The sequence below is a fragment of the Arctopsyche grandis genome, chromosome 3, assembly GCF_051622035.1.
Source record: "Arctopsyche grandis isolate Sample6627 chromosome 3, ASM5162203v2, whole genome shotgun sequence".
NCBI lineage: Eukaryota > Metazoa > Arthropoda > Insecta > Trichoptera > Hydropsychidae > Arctopsyche > Arctopsyche grandis.
Genome location: NC_135357.1, coordinates 26,300,888 through 26,325,813, shown reverse-complemented (window position 1 = coordinate 26,325,813; position 24,926 = coordinate 26,300,888). Strand labels below are relative to the sequence as shown.

General features: G+C 32.0%; 3 protein-coding genes across 4 annotated transcripts in view; 1 reads left to right on the top strand and 2 right to left on the bottom strand.

Annotated features, from left to right (window-relative positions):
- Positions 1–2,288: 2,288 nt before the first annotated feature.
- On the bottom strand, positions 2,289–4,781 carry LOC143909178 (zinc finger MYM-type protein 1-like). Its single transcript, XM_077427081.1, has 2 exons — positions 4,583–4,781; positions 2,289–4,512 (listed from the first exon to the last, which is right to left on the bottom strand). Exon 2 carries the CDS (start codon positions 4,467–4,469, stop codon positions 2,289–2,291), a length of 2,181 nt encoding a protein of 726 aa, XP_077283207.1. The 5' UTR covers positions 4,470–4,512; positions 4,583–4,781.
- A 6,954-nt stretch (positions 4,782–11,735) lies between these two features.
- On the bottom strand, positions 11,736–13,362 carry LOC143909575 (uncharacterized). The gene is made up of 2 exons (XM_077427623.1): positions 13,255–13,362; positions 11,736–13,182 (listed from the first exon to the last, which is right to left on the bottom strand). The coding sequence occupies exons 1-2, from the start codon at positions 13,324–13,326 to the stop codon at positions 12,937–12,939; spliced, it is 318 nt and encodes a 105-aa protein (XP_077283749.1). The 5' UTR covers positions 13,327–13,362; the 3' UTR covers positions 11,736–12,936.
- Positions 13,363–15,778: 2,416 nt separating this feature from the next.
- Positions 15,779–24,926, top strand: part of Invadolysin (leishmanolysin-like peptidase, invadolysin) — a 36,898-nt gene continuing 27,750 nt past the window's right edge. Inside the window, exon 1 of one of the 2 annotated variants that reach the window (XM_077428463.1) lies at positions 15,779–16,122. In XM_077428463.1, coding sequence (XP_077284589.1) covers positions 15,946–16,122 — 177 coding nt within the window. In that variant the 5' untranslated portion in view covers positions 15,779–15,945. The remainder of the gene's footprint in view (positions 16,123–24,926) is intronic. The other variant, XM_077428464.1, reaches the window with a different exon arrangement.

Genomic DNA, 24,926 nt, shown 5'->3' with positions numbered 1-24,926 from the left:
CTACACGCTTTTTTCCACACCACTAAATCTATCAACTTGAAAATTTATATTTGTATTCTTTATGTACCAACTTAGAATTGATAAGGTTTTAGCTAGAATTTGTAAACTCGAAGTAGTAATGTTTTTTATTTTGACCTTTTAAAATATCTTCTGGATATTTCACGTTTATAATATTTATAGTGATGCTAAGTAATAAAAAACTTATTACTTAACATCAAAAACTGGAAGTAGAAATCTTGTCTTGGGTACGTTTCCCTACATTTGCGCTCAATTCGTATTGAAAATGCTACCATGGCCGGTTTGTACATATGAAAGGTTCCCAGAAAAATGCGCTAAATTGCACTGAATAGTGGCGCTGTTTCGACAAGTTACCCAATAGAATTCCACAAAAAAAGGTTAGCACCCTTAGAACAAATACCCCTTGACGCTTTTTTGTGGAATTCTATTGCGCTAGTTCTCCTTGAGCATCTTTGAAAGTTTGGATTTCACGAGAGTGCATTTTTTCCGTCACTATACATATGAACATATGTTGCATTATCGAATCTTCTCTTTTATGCTTCTTATACTCCTCAATTACCTAGTTAAAGTCATAGGTTGGTCAGATCCGATTTTTACGTAATATAATATGTATTTTTCGTGAGTTACTTATTTTCATGCAAAATATTTACTATTATAGATAATACGTTTACACAATAATCACTTTGTATATGTAATAAATTATATGTACATGGGTGTATTTTTTCTACAAGTCAGAAATGCCTATAATGTGTACCTATATAATATATTGAAAAAATGTGCACGTGAATTTTAAATATGTAAATATGCACTGTATGACATAATTTAGCCCTGGAAAAACATTGTGTCAAAAGAATATATGAAATGTAATCGTCCTATTTTATAGGTAAAATAAGGTCGCCTTGTTTTCATAATTAATCATATTGAGAAATTGAATGAATTACATTGAACCACTTAAAATTATTTTATGAAATTTAGGGTGTTAAATTTTTGATGCATTCATGTTTTATGTTAATCGACCGTTACATATGTATGTATAATCATCTAAATTTTTGACTGCCCTGATGATTAAAATTATTATCAATATTGTGTTTTTAAAACATGAATTTTTTATTGTAATTAATTATAAAATTATCTTATTTTGATGTTTGTGTACAAAATAATAGAAAAAAAAGCTCAAAGCCCTATGATTACTATTTATAAATTGTTTGCTTGCTGTCGCACCTTCTCATTTCCTTAACAGCAAAGAATAATTTAACGTCGTCTGCAAATAAGAGACATGAAGCATTGCGTAACACTTTAAGGAGGTTATTAATAAGTTTTGTAAATAGTAAGGGGCCTAAAGTGGATCCCTGATTTACACCAGATCGCGTAAAAAACGAAGGAGATTCAAAAATGTATAATAAAATAATATGTATGTATGTATGTACATATAATTTATTTATTTTCATATACAAGCATACCACAGTGTCTTTAAAGGTCACCTCAATATGACATTGTGGCCAGACAATACATAAAAGATCAAAAACAAAAGAAAAAACTAGATCATGAAAACGTGATCAGTAATCGATTCTGAGTTCGAATCAATCAAAATCTCGAGTTCGAATTTTCGCATGATCACAAAACTTCATCTATTGTTACTACGTACATAGATAAAGTAATAAAATTACAATAATAGAAAAACAAATAAAATAAAACATTAAAAAAATTGTACATAAAAATTAAAAATTGAAAAATCAAAAATAAAAAAAATGAAAAATTACAAATTGAAAATAATAAAAAAAAAAACATATATATATATATATGTATATATATATATATATATATATATATATATATATATATATATATATATATATATATATATATACATTTCAATACTGGCGTGGCGATTTAAGAATTCTATTTATGAATAAAATAAGTTGTTCAATGTACATACATATGTACATACCTAGTAATAATAGATGAAAATTTGTGATAGCTGGTAGTAATAGATGAAGATTTTGACTGATTTGTAATCAGAATTTAACATTGATCACTTTTTAAAAAGAGTGTTTTTGTGTGTCTGTGTATTTTGAAGATAATTCGAAAGCTGTTAATCCTATCACACCGAAACTTACATAGTCACTGAAAATTATCATTTATCATATCAGTCATTGAAAATTTATATATATATATATATATATATATATATATATATATATATCAGTGGCGGGCGGTGACTTTTCAAACAAGGGATGCTGTCCCTTGTTTGAAAAAAAAAACCGACCAATTTATTTTTTAAAATTTAATTTTATTCTTCGTTCCTTTTTACAAAATTCATCGATAACCGCATCATAGAATTTTTTATTGTTTTTTAAATTTGACATTATTTTCTTTTCGATTGCAATTAAAGCAAGACCAGAGAGTCTTTCTTCACTTTGACTACTTCTGGTGAACGTTTTAATTCTTTTCATAGTCGAAAATGATCGTTCAGCCGATGCGCTCGTGGAAGGTATCGTACAAATTAATTGTATTAAACTAAATACTTGTTCCAAAACGTCTATTAGATCATCTTTCACAATTAATTCCTTTACGTCATTTATAGATTTCAAATGAAAATCTTGCGTTGAGTACAAGTAAATTAATTCGCTTTTTAATTTCATAAAATCAAAGTATTTTCCATAAGTTAGGTGGAGTGATTTAAATAGGAAATCTGGAAAATTATTTTCATATTCTTTAAATTTTTTGACGTTAAAAAATTCGAGAAATTTTAAATTTTCGATATCTCGAAATCGATTGGTTGTATTTACTGAAAGAGTTTCTAAAATTTCAGAATAGTGAAGTTTATACGTTGTTTTCACATCTTCTTCACATTCAGCATATTTTCTTTTTCTATTAAAATTTTTAGTTATTACTTTGTTCCACAATGAATCAAAATCGTCTTTTTTGTTATCTAAATATTTTACAAATTTTTTAATTTCACTTACGCAATACGATATGTCAAAGGTTTTTTTTTGTAAAATTTCAAATAAAAAATCTGCCGAATTAAATATTGCAGAAAATAAATGCAAATTGAAATTGAATTCAAACTCTTTTAAATAACGATGAAGGACTTCAGCATTTATGACAGCATCAGTATCCCATTCGTCTTCGTCATTAATTATTTGATTAAATATTTCCATTAATTCTGTTTGATATTCTAATATCATATTTAAAATTTTGCTATTGTAGTTCCATCGTGTAGGGGCAGCAGTGGGAAATCGTTTTTTTATTTGACAATCGAGAAGGGAAATTCTTCTTGAAGACTTACAAAAAAAAGTTGAAAATGACAACATACGGCTGAAAAAACGTTTGCATCCGGATATATGTTTAACAGATTGCGACAAAACTAAATTCAATCTGTGAGCGTAACAATGGACAAATAAAGAATTAGGACAAATATCTCGAATTTTTCGTTGCACTCCATTATGCTCCCCGGACATTACAGCCGCTCCATCGTACGTTTGTGCAATTAATTTGTCCAAACAACCAAATTCTTCCAAGGTCTCACGTATGTGCTGAAAAAGAGCATTAGCTGTTCTATTGGGACTAACATCGACAAATCCAACAAATCTCTCCTGAATTTCATTATTTTCATCTACATATCTAAAAATAGTAGATAGCTGAGCTTTGCGACTGATATCTGTAGATTCGTCCACAATTATGGAAACAAATTTTGATGCACGTATTTCAGTTTTAATCTCATCTAGCAAGACTTTTGATATTGCGGATACCAAGTCATTTTGTATATGGTTCGATAGTCCAGTAAACACCGTAGAGTTATCTAAATGAGTTTTCAATTTTATGTCTGATTCACTCAACAGATACAGCAATTCAATATAATTCCCTCTATTTTCCGATTCCTGGTGCTCAAAATGTCCTCGTAAAGGTTGTTCTTGTTTTGCTAAAAAACAGATCGCGCTTATTAATTTCGACAAAATGTATCTATTTGCAGTAACTTCTTTGTTGTGCATTTCAATATTTGCTTTAAATTGAGCACTTAAAAAATTTTCTATACGAGGTCCCTTTCCAAATTTTTTAAATTGAGCAGCAGAACATATGTGAGCTTGAGAACATTCATGTCTCTTGCGCGATTTACTTAAATTGTTTAGGTCAGAAAATCCAAATTTACTCCAGACATTCACTTCTTGAGAAAATAAAATACATGGCCAACAGAATAATTTCGTTAAGTGAGCACATCCACAAATCCATGAAATTTTTTCGTATGTTTCTGTGTTAAAATACCTTTTAAATGTTTTTGTTTTAGACTGAATATTTAATATTGGTGTGGGTTTGGGGCTCTTAACAATAATCTCCTTTTCATTAAATGGGAGAGAAGCAAATCTTCTTTTCAGCACATTTTCAATTAAACAATTGCAATTATTATTGATCTCGACGACAAGTCCACTCTCATTGTTATTTTCGATATCCATATTAAAGGCAATAATGAAAACTCGTAAGTAGTGGAACAGTAAACTAAAAATAAAGTTAGACGAAACTAATTAAAATGAAAACTTAATTCAAAAGTAAAAAATAACCAACTTACAGTATAAATGATTAACTTCGTCTAAAGAAATGAATCGGCTAGCTTTTTGATAAATAACTTGGGGCGTAGCGTGCGGAAATATCGATCAACAGCGACTTCCAAGTGAAACTCAATAGATAAGCAAACAGAGAAACCGAATCCACCGTAGAGGTTAAACAAGTGTCAACGCGTCCGCGCGAATATGACAGCCTCATAGTGCGCATGCGCAAATGGGATCGGTCCGAACTCCGAATCCATGACGCGCGCGCACTTCACTCAGCGTCTACTCGCCAGCGTCACTCGCCTGTGGCCGGCCTATGCGAATGCGGCCTATGCGAATCCTTAATAAAAATTATCAAAAGATCCTATATAATGCATCATGTAACAAAAAACACGTGATATGTGAAATATATATCATATACTACATCATAATCACGTACATCACTAAGAATACATCGAAGCGAAATTCAAATATTTATTAAAAATACTCTTGGCTTTTTAAAGTTATAGGGGATGCGCCGCATCCACCGCATCCATGGACCGCACGCCACTGATATATATATATATATATATATATATATATATATATATATATATATATATATATATATATATATATATATATATATATATATATTGTGAAAATACGTAATTTTGACTTTTGATTTGAACTGGACGACTACTTAGAGAGATTTGAAAGCTGAAAAGTATTACAAATGAAAGATTAAATACCCGACTGTAGATTCCAATATTCATTTTGAACAGGAAATTAACAGATTTTGAGAAATCGACCGAACAACACCAAGATATAGAAAAATCGCGTGATTTAAAAAACACATGTATCTCCGAATCTCGAGCCAATCAACACTTTTTATTACCAGATTCGTGTTCACTGGGCATTGATCTATAAGAAAATTTATATCTCGTCTCTGAAACATTTTAAAAGTGGTCATTTGTCGAACAGTGTAATCAATGAGGTGGGATGGAACCCAAAATTTCTTCCAATATAGTTGGGTTGTAAATATCACCTCTTAATAATTTGAAGAAATGACACACAAGAAGCATATCCCTCCGATGAGATAGGGAGCTATAGCCAACAGAACCCTGTACAAAAGCACTAGGAAACAGTTGAGGGTAGTATCCAAACTCCGTCATATATAGATAGCGGAGGAACTTCCTTTGAACTCTTTCAATTTTTAGAGAGTGAGTTAATTCACTGGGACTCCATATAATGGCATCAGATTCTAAAATGCATCGGACCAATGCGTTATAAAGAAGACGCAGTACTCTTAAATTATTGAAATTGGGAGCATTGCGTAAAACGAAACCCAGCATCTTTGAAGCTTTATTGCACATATTGGAAATATGGATACCAAACGTCCATCTGCTTTCAAATGTAATGCCAAGGTCCTTTTTTGATAATGTTCTACACAGTGGAGTTCCACCAAGATCATAATGATATACGGTGGGGTTAGAAGAACGAGAAAAAGACATAATATTGCATTTACTAACGCTAAGAGGTAAATGATTATTAGTCGCCCAGCACCATAAAGAGTTCAAATTACTCTGAAGGACCTCACAGTCAGAAACACTATCAATTTTCATGAATAACTTGAGGTCATCAGCATATAGTAAAAAATTTGAATCTGAAAGTACCGAGCCAATATCATTCACATATATTAGAAACAGTAAAGGTCCCAGATTAGAGCCTTGGGGCACGCCAGAAGATGTGAGGTATACTTCAGAGAAATGGCCATCAAAAAAAAACAAACTGACGACGATTACTTAAATAAGAAGTAAAAAAATCAGTAAGATTATTCGATAGACTAAAATTGGCCAATTTCTTAATAAGTATTGAATGATCAACCTTATCAAAAGCTTTAGCAAAATCGGTATAGATCACATTAACTTGATGCCCTGCATCTAGCGATTTAGTAATGAAGTTTGAGAAAGACAAAAGATTAGTAGTCGTAGAGCGTGCTGAACGAAAACCATGCTGTTGGTAAGCCGATTGCAATGATTATAAAGTAATCTCTGCAAAATAGTTTCTAATAATTTGGCTGGAGCCGAAACAATGGCTACTGGTCTGTAATTATTAATAAAGGATTTATCGTCATTTTTGTGAATTGGAGTGACTTTGGTGCATTTCCAAGAGTCAGGGAACAGAGAAGATTTCAGTGATAAATTATAGATATGAAGCTATAACAAACTGGACTTGCATCCCTTTAAAACAAAATCGGGAATAAAGTCAGGACCAAAAGATCTATTAGGTTTAAGCTTCTGGAACCCATACTCCATATCACTGATATTAAATTCAAATACTGACAGAATGAAGGAATAACTTGTTTGAAACTTATTATTTGAAGATTGAGTGAATGAGACTACAAATGCAGATTTAAAATGCTCAGCAAAACCCTTAGCGATATCTTTCGAACCTGAGAACGACTCATCACCATTGAACATAATTGTCAAATTTGAATTGTTATTACGTTTAGAATTCATAAAGTTCCAAAATAATTTTGGGTTTATGGAAATGGAATCTTCACATTTTTTAATGAAGTCAGCGTGACAAATTAAGATCAATTTTTTGGAATGAGAACGCAACTGACAGAATTTAGCGTAATCATGTGAGTCCTTAGTGAACTTCCAGCGTTTGTGCAAGTAACATTTACGACTGATGACTCCGATTAATTCAGCTGAGAACCATCTGGGAAAGATTCTTCTGGATTTAGGAAGTTTTTTGTTAAAGCATTTATCAAAAGTAGAATGCACAATCCTATTAAATATCTCAACAGCAGCATTCACATCCAAGCACTCGAAAAGATCAATCCACTCCGATTCGAACAAAACCGAATTCAGGCCAGCAAAGTCAACATTATTAAATTTCCAACCATATAAATCATGATTAACAGAATTACAAGAATCATTACAATTACGATTACTATTGCGCCCAGAACCATTTAACATTGAACATGTAGCATCAAAATCAATACTGAGCGTGGGGTGAAACTTATCCTCAGGTACAATAAAATAGGGACTTCTACTGGAATTGTAACCAATATTGGACAACACCAAATCAAGCTTTCCGCCATAAACATTGCATACATTATTCAAATCTGATAAATTAAAAGCTTGCACATATGCGACAGCTCCATGCTTACATTCTTCAAAGAAACAGTGTTAAAGTCACCCACAATCAAAATATTTTTACTCTTTAAATAGTCAAATTCCTCCTGTAATTTATTAAAAAAAACTTCAAAGATCTTATCGTTTTGAGTTAGAGGAAAGTAAACTACACAAATGTAGATGGAACACCGCGGAAAACCTTTTTTTAAATTTTCGAATATATTCGAATATTCGAATAGCTCTTGATTTACTATTCGATATTCGAATAGTTGAAGTCGACGAATATTTGGGATCCCTACTCGCCACGTATCGCTAGCACTACCTCCACTAACGAATGGGAAAAAGTTACTTAGTGTTTCATGTTGACCATTTCAGATGGATTGAAAAATGCTCATATTAAATTAAAATACAAATAATAAAAATGATTCAATCAAATTTGTGATTTGCAAAAACTTTGACACGTCAATGCTATTTTTTTACATTGAATTTCCATATAATTATTTTTTCCAACTGAGGCTTTCTTTACATTGTACATATATGTGTATGCATGTACATATAATACATACAGCCATCTGCATACACTTCAAAGTCACATGTTTTTACTGAAATACATACATAGTCAGGCCAACATTTTTATTTTATATTCTGGTGTAGAATGGTCTGGGTGAAGAAATGAAGAGAGAAAAATTCAAAATACGAAAGACAAAAAATGTGTAAATAAGTTCAAATTGACGTTGATATATGCTGACAGTTATAAATACGCGACCTGACCTAACAAACAACAGATCATGCAATATTCATTGGATTCATCATCAGAAATGCACCAGGATCATGATTCACTTGGAAGCTAAGTTCACCCTTTTTTATTTTAATTTCCGCTTTATAACCGTTAAATATTCCCGTCGTATTATAATGAGTGTACCGTGACGCATTTCGATATGAATTAGCATACTGCATTGTTGCACTGGTAATAAATAAATATTTTAGCACACAAACTGCGCCACTTTTCAACACGTGTGCATCGAATATTGCAATCTTGAATTTCGGGAAATCGCCCTGTTTTTTGGTGTCGAAATACACAGTAACAACACATGCGAATGTAAATTTTTAAAAATCGATTTAAATCACAAATGTCTATCTATCGGTTACAATCGATCCAATATCATTAAAAATGATTTTCTCCGTGCATCACAATATGTTTTGCCACTCTGCGTTGTACCTGGGGTGTTTTTTCTTTTCCGTTTTTTATTTTTGTTATTGCCTTTTGGTTAAACTATTATAATTTTATTACTGTTTATCAATTCTTAATATATATTCAATGTTCAGAAAACAATGCATTTGTACTTAAGTATGCAGTGGTGTCGCTAGTGGTGGTGTCACCTAAAAATATATATATTTTTTTATTAATTATTAATATATGTTAATTGATATGACTTGCAAGAGAGAAGCGCCAAAAGACAAGCTAAGATAACACGTTGTTTCTGGATTGCGTCTTCGTCTGACTGAATCAGTTAACCTTCTTACCTTTGGGTAAATATGTACACTGATTTCTCCTAAATTCGAATGAAAGCCAATTTTGGCTCATATTTGATGCTATATATTTATAGCTGCTATATATATATATGAGACTGATTTCGCGGTAGCTGTATAAATACAGAAATCTGTATACATACAGAAATTGCAATGAGGCCTGTAGCCGCTCGAGGACCGTCATACAATGAATATGTCAAATTAGCGTTTTTAAATTTGAACAATTTGGTGTCACCCCAAAAATGGTGTCAGCCAGTGCAGATCACACTCCCCGCACGGTACTAGCGACGCTACTGATGTATGTACAAGTACATATATAGCCAGCAGTATAGCTCAGTAGTTGCATTTATGCATAGCACCAAGATCTTTAATATACTGCTGGTTAGACTTGGATTTTTGTGAATCCAAGTCGATCGTTTCTTATCAGAGTTTGCCAATTTTATTTGATCATTGTTGAAACGGTTCCTTAAAATTGGCAATATATCATCCTACTTGCTGTCACAAATCTTCTGTATTAATGTATGTATGTATGTACAATTTGTAAAAAAATATGTACAAGTGTAAAAATCCATAGATGTCTCAATGGATTAATTAATTTATTTAATGTTTATTTCGTGTTCTTCAGCTTCTAGAAATACAGTGATTTATGTAATAAAAATGCTGCATTTTTTGTAATTAATTGTCCAGGAGGGCACATTGGGGTCTTCCTGTCAAGCCTATCTGGTATATCTATGTACAAAAAATTAATATATACCTTGGGGAATAACTCACTATGTAGTCACATACATATGTATGTACAATTCGAAAAAGGCTCAAAGCATATAATATTCAATATGAAATTTTAATGTCTAAAATTGCTTCAAATTCTAATTTAAATTTATTATGTACTTACATAGATGTTAAAATATTTTTGTATATACATTAATTGCAATGTTGTTATGTGTGTAGTTTTATAAATGCAAAATTCCTCAGTAATATGCGTGTTAATACATTTACCGTAAAACACATCTGAAGCAAAAGGGTTGAAAATAAATAAAACGACGACCTTCAGCTTAATTTTAAACATTAAAACAAGGATTCGTACTTGCGGATACTAATTTATTTATGTATACATGTCTGGTAGCATTGATTGTTGATCGGAATAATTTATATCGGATTATATTTAGGTAAATATATTATACGATCAATGTCACATCATCGGTAAACAAATCGATCGGCATTACTAGTGATTAGCATATAATGCTTTCAAACAGAGTGGTCACGGGTTCAATCCCACCGGTTGCTGTTGGCCAGACTTTGGATATGTGACTCCAGATCGATCGCTCCCTTTCACAGTTTAATTTATCTGATTTTCATTGAAATGATTCCAGCACATTGACAACCATTGGCCATTTTCTCGTAAAATTTCGAGTTTTTCAGCATCTTGATTTTGCTGATTTGTAAAAAAGTTGCAAATTTGCCCATATACATACAATGTCTCTGTGGATAGATGTTTAATGTTTAATCAACATTTGTATTTGCCTTGTATAATACTTACAATACTTCTATACAATGTTTGACCATAGATGTCGTGTTTACCGTTCTCGTAATACCCAACTCGTCGCTTGGAGCAATCTGTTAAGACGAGTGTGCATGATTGATTGAATTAAAATAAAACAAAAATATTGAAATCACTTTGTCAAATCGGTTGTTATTTTATAATTTACTAGCTGAACCCGGCATGCGTCTAATGCCACAAAGCGCATTCAATTCCCGTTCTCGTTCCCGTTCCCGTTCCCGTTCTCGTTCCCGTTCCCGTTCCCGTTCTCGTTCCCGTTCCCATTTGTCGGAAAAACGCAGGCAGCGAACACATTTGAAATTATTCAATTATTTGTTTAGTTTAACCTAACAACACGAAAGCAGTAGCGACACGAAAACATTTGAAATTATTGCGTTGCAATGCCACTCATTCCCATTTTTCCCGTTTCCGTTCCCGTTTTTGGCCGATTTTTTTTCACAGTAAGTTTCCCGGACATGCATACAATAAATCCTTAAATTTCCATCGTACAATAACGCATGCAATTCCCGTTCCCGTTCCCGTTTCTCGATGCGTTTCGATAAGTGAATGTTTCAGTTTCAAATTAATACTTAATAATCAAATTAAATTATATTAAAGTATAGGAACGCATATGTGATAGACGGACAAATATTGATTTATATATATATATATATATATATATATATAGATAAATATAGGATTGTTATGAGTGGTACCAACTTGGTTATCAACAAACACAGTTCTTTGACTACACTGGCGCTTCATACTTTTGCGTCGGTAAAATCCTTAATACGAATATTATTATTAAGAGGTTTTTTCCCGTTTTTTTTCACAGTAATCTTCCTGGACATACATACAACAAATCCTGAAAGATCCATCGTAATCGGTTCAGTGGCTTAGGAGCCTATTCGAGCCAGACAGACAGACAGAAAAACATTGATTTTTATATACATATATAGATAAATAAATTACATTTTTTTAACAGCTGTATTTAGAATTTTATTGATTTCTTAATACACTTGGTTAAATTTGATTCTCAATTATGATTCACAAATAATAGTTTATTATGCTCAGCTATGAAGCCTATTCAATGTGGCATACCTACATACAAATTTTGTTTTTGTTTTATATAAATATAAAAGTATATATCCTAATATCACTTTTCTTATCACAATTGGCGTATTTTCTGTTCTTTTTAAAACTAATAAATAATTTTGAAACAATTACAAATACACATTTTATTTTAAAACTTCAATAATACGTATGTATGTATATGCACATGTATGTGTGTATGTAAACAAGCTAACACTTTAAATTAGAGTAATTTCTTCGATAACACGTAGATATAAAATTTAATTTTGACATGGATGCACATATACAAATATGTATATGCCACAGTACAAGTGTACATTTCGTTCGTTCATGAACATACTAGTCAGTTCATACACGAACCGATTTGACCAGTTGTGTTGTACACAAAAGGACAAATTGACAAACGAACTATGTAATTTGTTCATGTACAAATTATTAAGCATAATTTTAAGTATTTTAAATCGTTTATCCTTTATGAATGTGTGCTTACTCTGAGTTGCAATATTTTAAAATTTAGCGGAAACGGGAATTATAGCATGGTGATTTCCATAGGAAATTCTTGGCGTTTTGACATCTCAAAGGTTTTGACAGATCAAAGTTTTATGCGACACCTGGTGAACCTATTTGAAGACAGCTGTTGACTGTTAGCACTTATAGGTAATCTAAAACCGTAATTTATGAATGAAAATACTAACATGTTCATGAACGAACCGGAGTGAATAATTCCACTGTGACATATGATATGCATTACTAAAAACTTTGGATTCAATTAAAATTTAAAGTTATTAATTAAAAATCAAAGATAATATATATATACATAGATATAATTTTATATGTTTTTTTTATTTTACATTATATCTTACAAATTTAAACACGAAGTCAACCAATTTATCATTTCCATTCTGAATTCATTCATACAATTGCAATGTTCGGCAACGCTAGTAAGTACATTACATTTATTCACATTGTCAATAGCATTAAAGCGAGAATGGACTTCGTATAACAAATAGAATTTTGCATCATTTTCAATTTCTGTATCATTTCTGGCCGAAAGAAAACTTGAAAGATCGCTACAGTCGTTTGCCAGATTTCAATCGATTGAAGATAATTTTGATAATTTCGTTTGCGCTATATCTAATGTCTGGAAATATTTATCGAGCATATCATTTTCATCTTCCCAAATCCTCTTATCCGTTTCTGAAAGTGTCTGACAAGATGTGGGTAAAACAGAGTCATCGGAGATCGACGTTTGGTTCAATCTGAATTCACAATTTTCAAAACCTGCACATACTATCGGCGAAACTTCGATAATTATCGCAATGAATAGTACACACAACTGAAAAATGCGACAAAAAAAACATATATAATATGTAGTTATTTGAAATAATATTTAATTAAAGCATTATACCATTCTTGACATGTTGCTAAATGAAACTTTCGGTTGATACTGGATAGTATAATAATTATTATCAAGTAACATTACGCGTTGAAACCGCGCAACGATATTTTATCAACTGGTATTAATCTAACGAAGCGATAAGATAATAATCGTATTGTGAGTGTGTATCGTCAATTTGCTTAGTTTAAGACATGATTGTTCTTACCTACAACTTAATCCAAATAAACAATGCATCAAATAATACCTACATATCTACATACGTTTGAAAGCAATATATTTAATGAAAAACGCAACAATAAAATCTCCCCTAATGCACAATGCAAATGTATGTATATACAGAGAAATGTAATAATAATTTATCTGTGTACATATATACACATGTATATATGTATAATAAATTTTATCATATGTACATAAGTAGTTATATAGACAAGAATATTTTTCTTTTTAGCGTTTTGTATCTGTAAAAATGTTAATAATTTCAATATCCATTTTTATTAGGCATAAATTTGAAAAAAAAAACAATCGAATCAATTATATTTACTAAAAAATAATTTGTATTTAAAAATAAGTTTCCTTAATTGTTTATGTTAAAAAAAATAAAAAATAATTTATTTTATCTCATATTCATGCATGTTACAATTATTGCAATAATTAGTATCCGTTTAAAATTTTAGCACCATTTTTTAAAAATGTGACAAACACTTCTCTAATAATATATTTTTATTTCTTCAGTACAAAACGACATCTATGAAAATTAATAAAAAAAATTGTTTTGATACGTACGGTGCAAAGCTTTTCATTTAAAATAAAAATATTATATTCACCAAGTAAACATCTACAATACAATATTTAATTTAAAATACTCACGGGTGGTTTTGTGTATTTTAGCCCCCAACACTTTCTAACATTGTGGTATTGTAAGCTTTAAATTATATTTTATTCTTAAGAAAAAATAAAAAGCTAATAATAAGTTTGTTGGCTTTATGATGTCTCTATTAAAATGTCTCCTTTAATGAACGACCCCCCCAAATAATCAGCTTTTAGAAATATTGAGATTATCTCAATTATAAATATCTCAAATGGCAACATTAAACATAAACATATTTGAATATGAATAAAAAAAAATTGAAGATAAAATATAAGGATCTTCGTACATGCTACTTTCGTATAATTTTATTTTTATCGATACCACAAAAATCCACATAAAAGGACATAGATAAGGTACAAACCGATTAAAAATAATTAAATTAACGTATCTTGAAAAATATAGCCCCAAGTAGAGCGTGTATTTCAAAATACGTTTATTTATACAGAAACATCGAATACAATACAACTTTTTGTATTGGTCTAATTTATTCATTAAAATTTCCACGGCAGCGAAATGCAAGGCGATGCGGGGTATATCCTCAATATATCCAATATTTAATCGCCATAGTTCTTTATCAACGCTAAATAAAATAAAATTGTATCGCGCGCTCATATTACCATTATTAACCTATGCTTCACCTGTATGGAATTAGATTAACATTAGAATAATATAATACTGTGATTACTAACCAAATTAAATTAAAATTGTAAAATAGAAAATGATCAGTAGATCAGTAGCTATTAAAATAGATATAAGATGTATTGTGAACATAATTTCGTAATAATAAAAAGCATTTAAAAATCAAATCAAAAAACCTGTATGGAATAACGCCTCGAATACTAACCTTTCCAAGCTTCAAGTAATACAAAATAAATCCCTTAAAATAATTTATAATACACCCATATATACTAACCTGAAAAAACTGCATGCCATGTATAATATTCCGTTTGTTACAGACATTACTAACAAACTAACCAGTAGATTCTATGACAGAATCACTAATAACCATACTAACACACTTGTGAAGAGTCTCGGTGATTACAACAAAATGTCTATACCCTTCAGGTATAAACACAGATTACCTAAACACAATCTGCTTTAGGTCATCGACTTTAGAGAGTCTTTAATTAATATTATGTATTATGAACATTTATAAGGATTGTAAATAGGTTTTTGAGCTCTTTTTCCTATTATGCTTTAGATTAACATTAGAATAATTTAATACTGTGATTACTAACCAAATTAAATTAAAATTGTAAAATAGAAAATGATCAGTAGATCAGTAGCTATTAAAATAGATATAAGATGTATTGTGAACATAATTTCGTAATAATAAAAAGCATTTAAAAATCAAAAAAATCAATTAAAATTTCCACGAATTGTAAATAGGTTTTTAATCTATTTTTCCTATTATGCTGTACATTAACAATAGAATAATATAATACTATAATTACTAACAAAAATAAAATAAAATTGTAAAATAGGAAATGATCAGTAGATCAGTAGCTATTAAAATAGATAGAAGATGTATTTTGTACATAATTTAGTAATAATAAAAAACATATGAAAATTAAATTTTCCAGAAACCAAACAAATGTTTGAAATAATAGTAGAGCAGATGGGCAACAGATGCCACTAGTAAATACGCGGAAAAGAGACGTTAATACAGTGGCGAGTTAGAGAGAGAGAGAGAGTGCGTCTGGCTTTCGAGGTGGGCAGCGCAAGTCAAAACGAAAATCAGTGACAGTGTGTCTGTGCGGCATGCTCGGAGATGACGTGCGTGCGCTCGTCGGTCTCTCTTTGACAGGTGACTCGTTCGGGTAAACAAGATGCGATCGCGACACGCCTCTGTCTGGAGCTGGCTCTGGATAGGGCTCTGGATGGGGCTCTGGATGGGGCTCGCCTCGCGCTCGGGGGCCGACGCTCGCTCTCACTCTCACTCCACGCACGGCTCGGGGACTCCCACGGACACCCAATGCCGCCACCCGCACCCCCGCGCACACGAGGTCAGTCACCCCACACCCCTCACCCCACACCCCACACCCCACACCCACTCACCCACTCGCCCAATCCACGCACCCTCGAATACGTCCATAACCCATCTTACTCTTTCTCATTTCAAATTGTTTGTAAGCGGCTTATTCTTATTCCTTTTGTACAATATCATCACATCGATGAAATCGCCCCTTATAAATTGACTAATATGTATTTGTTTGTAAAAGGACAGCGCCGGCCTTACACCCAATGGCGCCCTCGGGCAATTTTTTCTAAACACCCTTAGATAAAAATTTCGCCTTTGGCGCTCTAATCTAAAATTTAAAGCGCCTTTGACGCATCGAGCGGCGCCCTAACTTATTTGGCGCCCTCGGGCGCCGCCCGACCGAGCCCCCCCCTAAAACCGTCACTGTAAAAGGACTTTATTTATATATTGATTTATAAATGATATATATATAAAGGGTAATTTTTTTTCCACGAATCAACTTTAATTTCGATTTTTAAAAGCTTTTTATTGTTCATTTATTATTTCAACAATAAATGTATGTATGTACTTATCTTATGTTTTTTAAGTGATTATTGTTCATTTTACACATTGTTTTTCTTGTTAGTATTTTTAACATAATGTTATTTTATTGTTAGTGTTTGAGGTATGTATAATGGGAAAAAAAAGCTCAAAAAGCTATTAACAATTACTATAAACTAGTGATTTTACCCGGCTTCGTTCGGTATTTGTAATATAAACCGCTTAAACGTGGATAATCTAATAAGTAAGCATTCATTTGTTTTTTTATTGAATTTATTTGAATCGAAAAGAAATATTATTTAACGGCAACCGATCAGAAACGAATGGAAACGAAGGCAAAGATCGAAAATCGAAAGATAAAAAAGGGTGCATGGTAAACGGTACATATCACCCCTTGGAGTTTTTTCGGTCATATTTTATCCTTGTATTTATCCTTGCTTAACAGTGATCGATAATATTGGAATAAATGTAGGAGAAACTTGTCGGTTGCATATGGGTACGTATACACGTGAGATTTCCCAAACATATGAGTTCTGCGGGTCTCCGTGACGAGACAGGATGTTAAATTACAGAAAACGCAAATATCGGAAGGCAAAGATCGAAAATCGAAAGATCTTAAGTCGAAAGATCAAAAAAATATGGTGCATGGTAAACGGTACATACTCACTTGATTTGCGCGAGCAGGATACAACATGAACAAGAGGAACATGCTTTTCCTCCCGTATTCTGCGCGCGCACATTAATACGGGAGGAAAAGCCTGTTCCTCTTGTTCCTGTTGTATCCTGCTCGCGTAAATCAAGTGAGTATGTACGTGAGTATGTACCGTTTACCATGCACCATTTTTTTTTGATCTTTCGATTTTCGATCTTTGCCTTCCGATATTTGCGTTTTCTGTAATTTAACATTCTGTCTCGTCACGTAGACCCCAAACTTACATATACGCTTATATAATTTATTTTAATACATACAATTCACACTCCCTTCAAATGAATTTGGTTAACTTTTGTGTATTTAAGCTACTGTCTTTTCGGAGTTTTTCAGAAGAAAATTCTCACTTTTAACTGACGGGCTGATATTGCTAAATTGATGATACTGTATTTGTTCGTAAACGTCTACTGAATATTATTTGAACGATTTATACTAATTATAGTAATAAATTAGCCGAACGAATACAGTTTGCAAAAGAAAAACTCTCTTTCTCCAAAATTTGCTAATAGCATTTTATTTTTAATTTGCGTACGTGTTTATTACACCCATGAATCACGTCAAAAGAGAAAAGCCGGAAAAATCGATTCTACTTTTCTACCCCTCTGGGTTTTCCCAATTGTGTGTGTCCAAAAGTCTATTTTTACAGTTCATGTAATAATCTCATTCGATTGCGCTGAAAGTGTAGTGTTTTACCGTTGTTGAATATTTTGCAATACATATGCAATTTTCAGTATGTCAATTTACATGTTTTATTTTGTTTGGAAAATTAATAGTTTATTAAATTACATAAATTGATAAAATAACATAATTATTTTAAGAAAAACCATTAAGAATTTTCGCATATAGGGGAGATTGTTACGGTTTCATGTTTAGAAGTTGTACATAGAATACTTTGTTGTATAATGTAAAATTATCGCAACTTCATTGAGGTTATAGTAGTATATATGTATATGTACATATATTGTATAATTGAACGAGGACAAGTAAATGCATGTATGTATGCACTTTTAGTTTTTTTTGCTCTGCAAATGTACGTATGTAGGTACTTAATGTCTATGTATGTTTCTATGTACATACATACATATAACATACTTATGATTCAATTTTAATTCTTCTTAACAACTTTAATCTCGTTTGTTATTATTCTCTATTTTTTTCTTCTCTTGTACATATTATGTATATCCATCTATGACCGTAATATGCGAAGTCATAATTAACGTCGTACATCGAAATGAAATATAGGACAAGATATATAATGCCGATTACAATTGTAATCACTGTAAATATCACACTTAACGAGGCTATACGATCTCTCGTATCGCTCATTCCGTTGAACTTTTAACACGATGACTTGTTATGGACAGAGTAAATTTGGTCATTAGATTTTAAGTGTTGCAATATTTCACCGTTGAAATATAATAGTAATCGCCGTAAGTGGATCAATCAATTTTTCAATTATTTTGAAGAAGAAATCACTTTTACTGCTTTACGCTTTCCAAATTTTCAATAATCTATAGCGAAGAGTTTTCGATTTGATATGCTGATGCTCTCTTTTAGTTTCATATAATAGATTTATTTTATTGCTTAATTGGATCAATTTAAATATCGTCGTGTGAGCTTGTTGCTCGGTGCAATAATCATTGTGCCTTTCGCTTTCCACTTAAAAAAGCGAATGTGCATTTTGAATGCATTATTACATGCAAACAAACACACACTGAACTGTGAGAATAAAACGATTCTCAAATAATATGGTAACAGTTAAAATTTACTACTGGATTGTTGGATCTGTTGGCCACGTGCTACTTTCTTCTATGTGGTATAAAAGTGAAAATTACGCAATAGTTACATTCTCGTATTTATATTATACACACTGAGATATTTAAAACTTTTATTTTTTATTTTTATTCGCACCTACATATGTATGTAGAGAGACTCAAAGGAATGGAAAGTTATCATAGGTCAAATAATAAGACGAGAATATGCAAATTTTAACAGCGAAAAGGTTACCATCTACTTCTTGTGGATCACGCGGAAAAATGTCCCATCGAAAATATATTAATACTGTAACTAACAGTCGACTTTCTCCAAATTTAAAATCGAGAAACGTACTGCAATCAAACGTGCAATAAATTCCGCTTAGTATTCGATCGAATCCTTTTGTAAATAGTAATAACTTTTTTTTCACCCCGATACTTTCTATATATGGAAAAAATCATGTGCAAGTAAATTACATCACGTACTGTTAAAATTGCCGAGCTTGTTATTATCTCGATGTATCTTTTTTTTTTGCACGCGTGTCTGAATACACACCCCTTTTGTCCATTTTCACCGGTTCTAATTTTTGATAACGTGCTTGTACGATTATGATGCAGATACACCGTCATTATAATATAAATATATGTACGTGGTGGGATTGATTCGATGATTTTCAAAGTAAATTCATAAGTGTAAGTCCAACAACATACCCAACGCTCTAAAGTTAACTTTCTCCGTTTCGTTTGTGCTGGGTAACCGCTAAAAGCGTGATCTGAGAATGACAATTGTCGTGACCCGAGTGCACCCATCATACGACCTTAATAAATCAAAATAAACAATAGGGTTTCTTTTTCGTTATTTTCTCCTCGCATTCACGCTTGAAAGCCCTTTCCTACCATATATGTAAAGTTGAAAATTGTTACATTCGAAATTACACATGTTTTCCTAGTAAATAATGTTAAAATGAAATGTATTTTACATATGTACATATACGTATGTTATATTTGTTTATAAAAATACTGTTTTATTAAATAAAACTTCAAGCGTAGCCATGTGTGTTTTTCATTTCCATATATGGACTTAATCTACTTGAGTAATTACATGCATACATATCTGCTTTGATAACAATCGCGCGTGCATTGTATAACAAATATGATAATCGTGCTTAAAATGCTTTCTATTCATTTTAATGATTCGACGGACATACATATTTTAATTGTTGTGATTGCGTTCTTAGAAATCACTGAAGTTGCATCGATTCGAACGTTTTGTAGATTTTTGTCGCTTATTTGCATTGCTTTTTGTTTATACTTGTGGCTCAAGGCCCGTGACTGGTTTTCTATGCAACCTGTACAAGATTTGATTTACATATTATATATACACGTTTGGAACTCTTCCTATATGTATATGTATGTATGTACATATGTATAATATTCAAAAGCTATTTAAATTTTTATTAATATAAATAAAGAGGAGATTTTTTTAATAAAACGCATAACTTATGTATGTGTATAAAATATAGTAAAAATTAGTTGAATCATCCAAATACGTAATAATACGTAAAGCTGTATATTATAAAGAAAAATGACCGATCTATGTATGTAAGTATATATACCCCATTTCATTTAACTTGGCAATAAGCTCTAGATCTAAATTTATCCCATCGGTCCGAAAATCTTAACCGGCCAATGCAGTAAAATGTAGTTCATTTCTTCCTAATCGTATTTTTTAAGCAGAAGAAGTCATTAGTAAAGAGCGGACCAACTTTTGCTTTTTTTTTTTTTGGACCAAGTTTGCCCTGTTTCCTGGAAAAAGCACGCTTCAGGTCCCACCTCTAGTCATTAAATCTTCAGTTGTTAATATCAGTATACCTCGTTGAAATAAATACATATTCACGTCACTAACTCAATGATAGTGTTCTCTTGTCAGCACTTCTTATAAATAATTGAAGAATTCACTTCGGACACATTATATAATTAAGATCATTTTCTGACTGGGGATCCCCAATGCATCTTATTGAAATATAATCTTCTAAGTGTACATATATGTATATGTACAAGAATTTTAAAGAGGTTTTTGAGTTTTTTTTTTCCTATTACAGTCCAAGTTTTCTTCTTTTAAAGTTATATTTTCCCACGATGCCATTACGAGTTGCCCCTGAGCGACACCTATGGTATTATACTTGTACGTATATAAATTTGAAAGCATATTCCAATAGTGATGACAAAGTGGGTAGGATGGTTTTGTCAATTTTGATAAAGGAAAAGTCCCAACAATGGAATCAGATAAATTGATAAGCTCTTGTAAACTCTTGTAGCTCTCGGATAAAGTCTTGATAGAAAATGATCGACTTGGAATCACAAATATCCTAGTCTGACCAGCACTACCGAATGAATTATTTTTCAATCTATTAGCATTATGCTGCTTACTCCGGTTCGTTCATTAACTATAGGTTTTATAAGCGCTAACAGTCAAAACTTCCACCAGGTGTCGCTAAAAAATGGAAAATCCAATGGAAACCGCATTGTACATACATATATTGCGATAGTTCCCCTTTCCGCTGATTTTTATTTTATTGCAACCCAGGGTACACATATGTGGAAGAAAAAATTCAGAATGGGACAAACGATCGAAAACACTTAAATTTATGCCTAATATTTTTTGCATCAACAAACTAGTTCGTTTGGTCAGTTTGTTCTTTTGTGTACAATATGCACAACTGGCCAGATCGGTCGCGTATGAACAAATTAGTATGTACATAAACGAACGAATGTACAATTGGACTGTAACATACGAGTATGTACTAACATTAAAATAAGAAAATACGATAAACACTAACAAGAAAAATCAGAAGTGTAGATGTTTCAGTTGTAATACATTCCAACTGGCGTTTTTGGTCATTCACATTCGAATACAATTCAACTAGTAAATCTTACCTCTAAAAACGCAAATACACTTTCAATAATGTGCGCCAGTTGTAATATAACACATGAGTTTTGACAGTTCTGATGTTTTTACGAATGTTTTAAATTTAATAGTTCATTAATATTTGCTAGGTATTACGAATATAGGTAATGAGTATCGTATTACGATAGCTCTAAGAAAACAAAAATGTGACTTTCCAACTCAATTTACTAGTCGACTAACGCTTTCACGAAAACCAACCTCTCCTTCTTTCCTGGTACCAACTTATAATTGAACTGTATTTTCAGTTGTAATATATTTTGGCCATTTGGAATGTAATTCGCCATATGAATGAACTTGCATGGATTAGACGGAATATATTCCAACTATAAATTACAACTGAAAATCTACTTCAACTATAACGGTAGTTGATACCAGATTAGTTGAAATGGGTCTACCTCACGGCACCGAAAGTGAAAAAGTCGAAAAAGCAAATATCGGAAGGCAAAGATCGAAAATCGAAAGATCTTAAGTTGAAAGTTCAAAAAAAAGGGTGCATGGTAAACGGTACTATGTATGTATATATAATATATATCAGTGGCATGCGGTGAAATTATCTCTCTTTTTGTCATACAGACTTGTTTAATGTGCGCGCGCAGGATACGGGAGAAAAAGGCTGTTCCTCTTGTTCCTGTTGTATCCTGCTCGCGCAAATTAAGCGAGGATGTACGACGGGGGGGGGGAGAGAGTCTTACCGCACGCCACTGATATACATATATGTGCCCATAATTATGAAAGTGGTCTAAGTCAAGAAAAAATTTATTTTTTTTAAAGTCGATTTTATCGTTCAATATCGGTTATATTGTAATATTTAATTGATTAAAAAAAAAAATTCTTGACCTAGACCACTTTCATAATTATGGGCACATATACTAACCGTTTTTCATATGTATGGTAAACGAATATTTTCGACTTTTTCGCGGTCACCCAGTTGAAATATGTATATTCTAAGTAGTCAAAATATATTACAACTGGAAGATACACTTCAACTGTAACATACATACATTGTATGTAGATACAGCTTAATGACGACGCTCGGATAAATTTTTGACTACTAAAACCCACTCGTACAGTGCATATGTATAATACATATTGTACATAAGTGAAATTAGTCACATTCAACAATAGACAGTAAAATAATGTTGACAGTTTCAACTTTCTACGTTTTAATTTCGAAATACCAATCGAACTGATGTGAAATACGCACTCTCTCATATTCGATTGAGGAAGCTTGCATCGTGATCGGACTTCTACATACATACATTGGCTACTTGGTCTCGTGACATAATCCACAAGTCACTCTACACATGGGTAGATATTCATTTGGCTACGTGCATACATATCCGGTAATCAGGTGAATTCGTTAACCTTCAATCAGTCGACGAGGTTCGGTTACCTTGCGTAAGGTCACAACCGTATCGAACGTACATAAGTTCAAAATGCGTTTAAATACGCCTACATCGCAACCGGTCCGTTTTCTTCGTGTTATAATAATATGTATCTCTCACGATTGCCGTCCAATTTCACCGTAAAACTACGTAGTAGGAGATAAACAGAAGCACGGCATCATCATCATCATAGTCGGAGGTGGAGGAGGAATGTCGGCTAAAAGTTGCGTTTTCGCTCGACGCAACTTTCCCACATGATTTTACCGCGTATTATGATGATGCGTATTCAAATTTATACTCACAGTAATGTATTATTCAATTTTTCGCATTCGGTTATGCGCATTGTGTCTTTGTTATGTTATGGCTGATGCTTATGAAATTTGACCGGTGTATCGTTGGAACAAATATCATTGGAACAAATCAATAAAAGTTTGGAAAACATTTTTTAAACTAATTTGTTTGGATATTTTTATGTATTATATGCAATGCCTGTATGTATAGGTATAATTATACCTCACATCAGTTAACTTGACAGTAGGCAAACACTACATGTAGATTTCTCGATTGATCGATCAACTTTTTTATGAACCTCTTCATATCTTTGGCAAGCTTCTAAATACATATGCTAGAACATCCTAGCTGATCAATATGAATCATATTAATTTGAGTTTAAATGAGCTTAAATTTTTAAAGATTTTTCTCCTGCGTATTGGAATGTTCTTGGATTTAAGCCCAAAAATTCCAATACCACTGCCTAAAACTACATTTATAATATATGTACCTTCACGATGCGACTACAAGAGGATATAAATCAAGTTATTAAATTTAATTATTAATTCTTAATTAATTAAATTAAGAACGAGTATATAAGGAATACTTGAATCAATAAATAGATATCATGCATGTATGTATATCCTGTGAGCGGATTTTGGCCGAATGGATACTTGGGGTCAACGGACATTTGCCGAATGGACAAACGCGGACATTTGGCCTTTTGTGTATCGAAATTACTCAAAATTATTCAGAAATCACTTCAATGTCATTAAAATTTGATAAGTTTAAAGAATTGAAAATTTCATTCGAACAAATGTCCGTTCGGCCAATGGTCTGTCAACTGCGGAGGAGATATGTGCTTATGGGTATTTATTTATTTATTAAAATATACATACAGTTTTACAATATTTTTTTCAAAAAATTGACACTAAAAAAAGTTTCTACATATTTATTTATCTATTTATTTATCCATTATATATTAATCCCGACAATATGTTCCACTTCAGGTTGCCTAAGTCGACAGCTATGATCAAACTTTTGTGCATACGTACCGAATAACATCATTACACATAATGATTATACATAAAACATGAGTTGAATGTGACAACCTCTGCCACTCAACTCTTCCACTGCGAAAGCCGCTATAGCAGCTCCGTCATATGTATGTAGATGCTCCTCTTCCCAATTCATCGAGCAAAA

Bases quoted from the DNA above. Each gene is read 5' to 3' on its own strand.
- LOC143909575 (XM_077427623.1), bottom strand. From the start codon at position 13,326: ATGTTACTTGATAATAATTATTATACTATCCAGTATCAACCGAAAGTT. The intron at 13,183-13,254 runs GTATAATGCTTT...CGCATTTTTCAG, and splicing joins TTAGCAACATGTCAAGAATG to TTGTGTGTACTATTCATTGC.
- LOC143909178 (XM_077427081.1), bottom strand. From the start codon at position 4,469: ATGGATATCGAAAATAACAATGAGAGTGGACTTGTCGTCGAGATCAAT.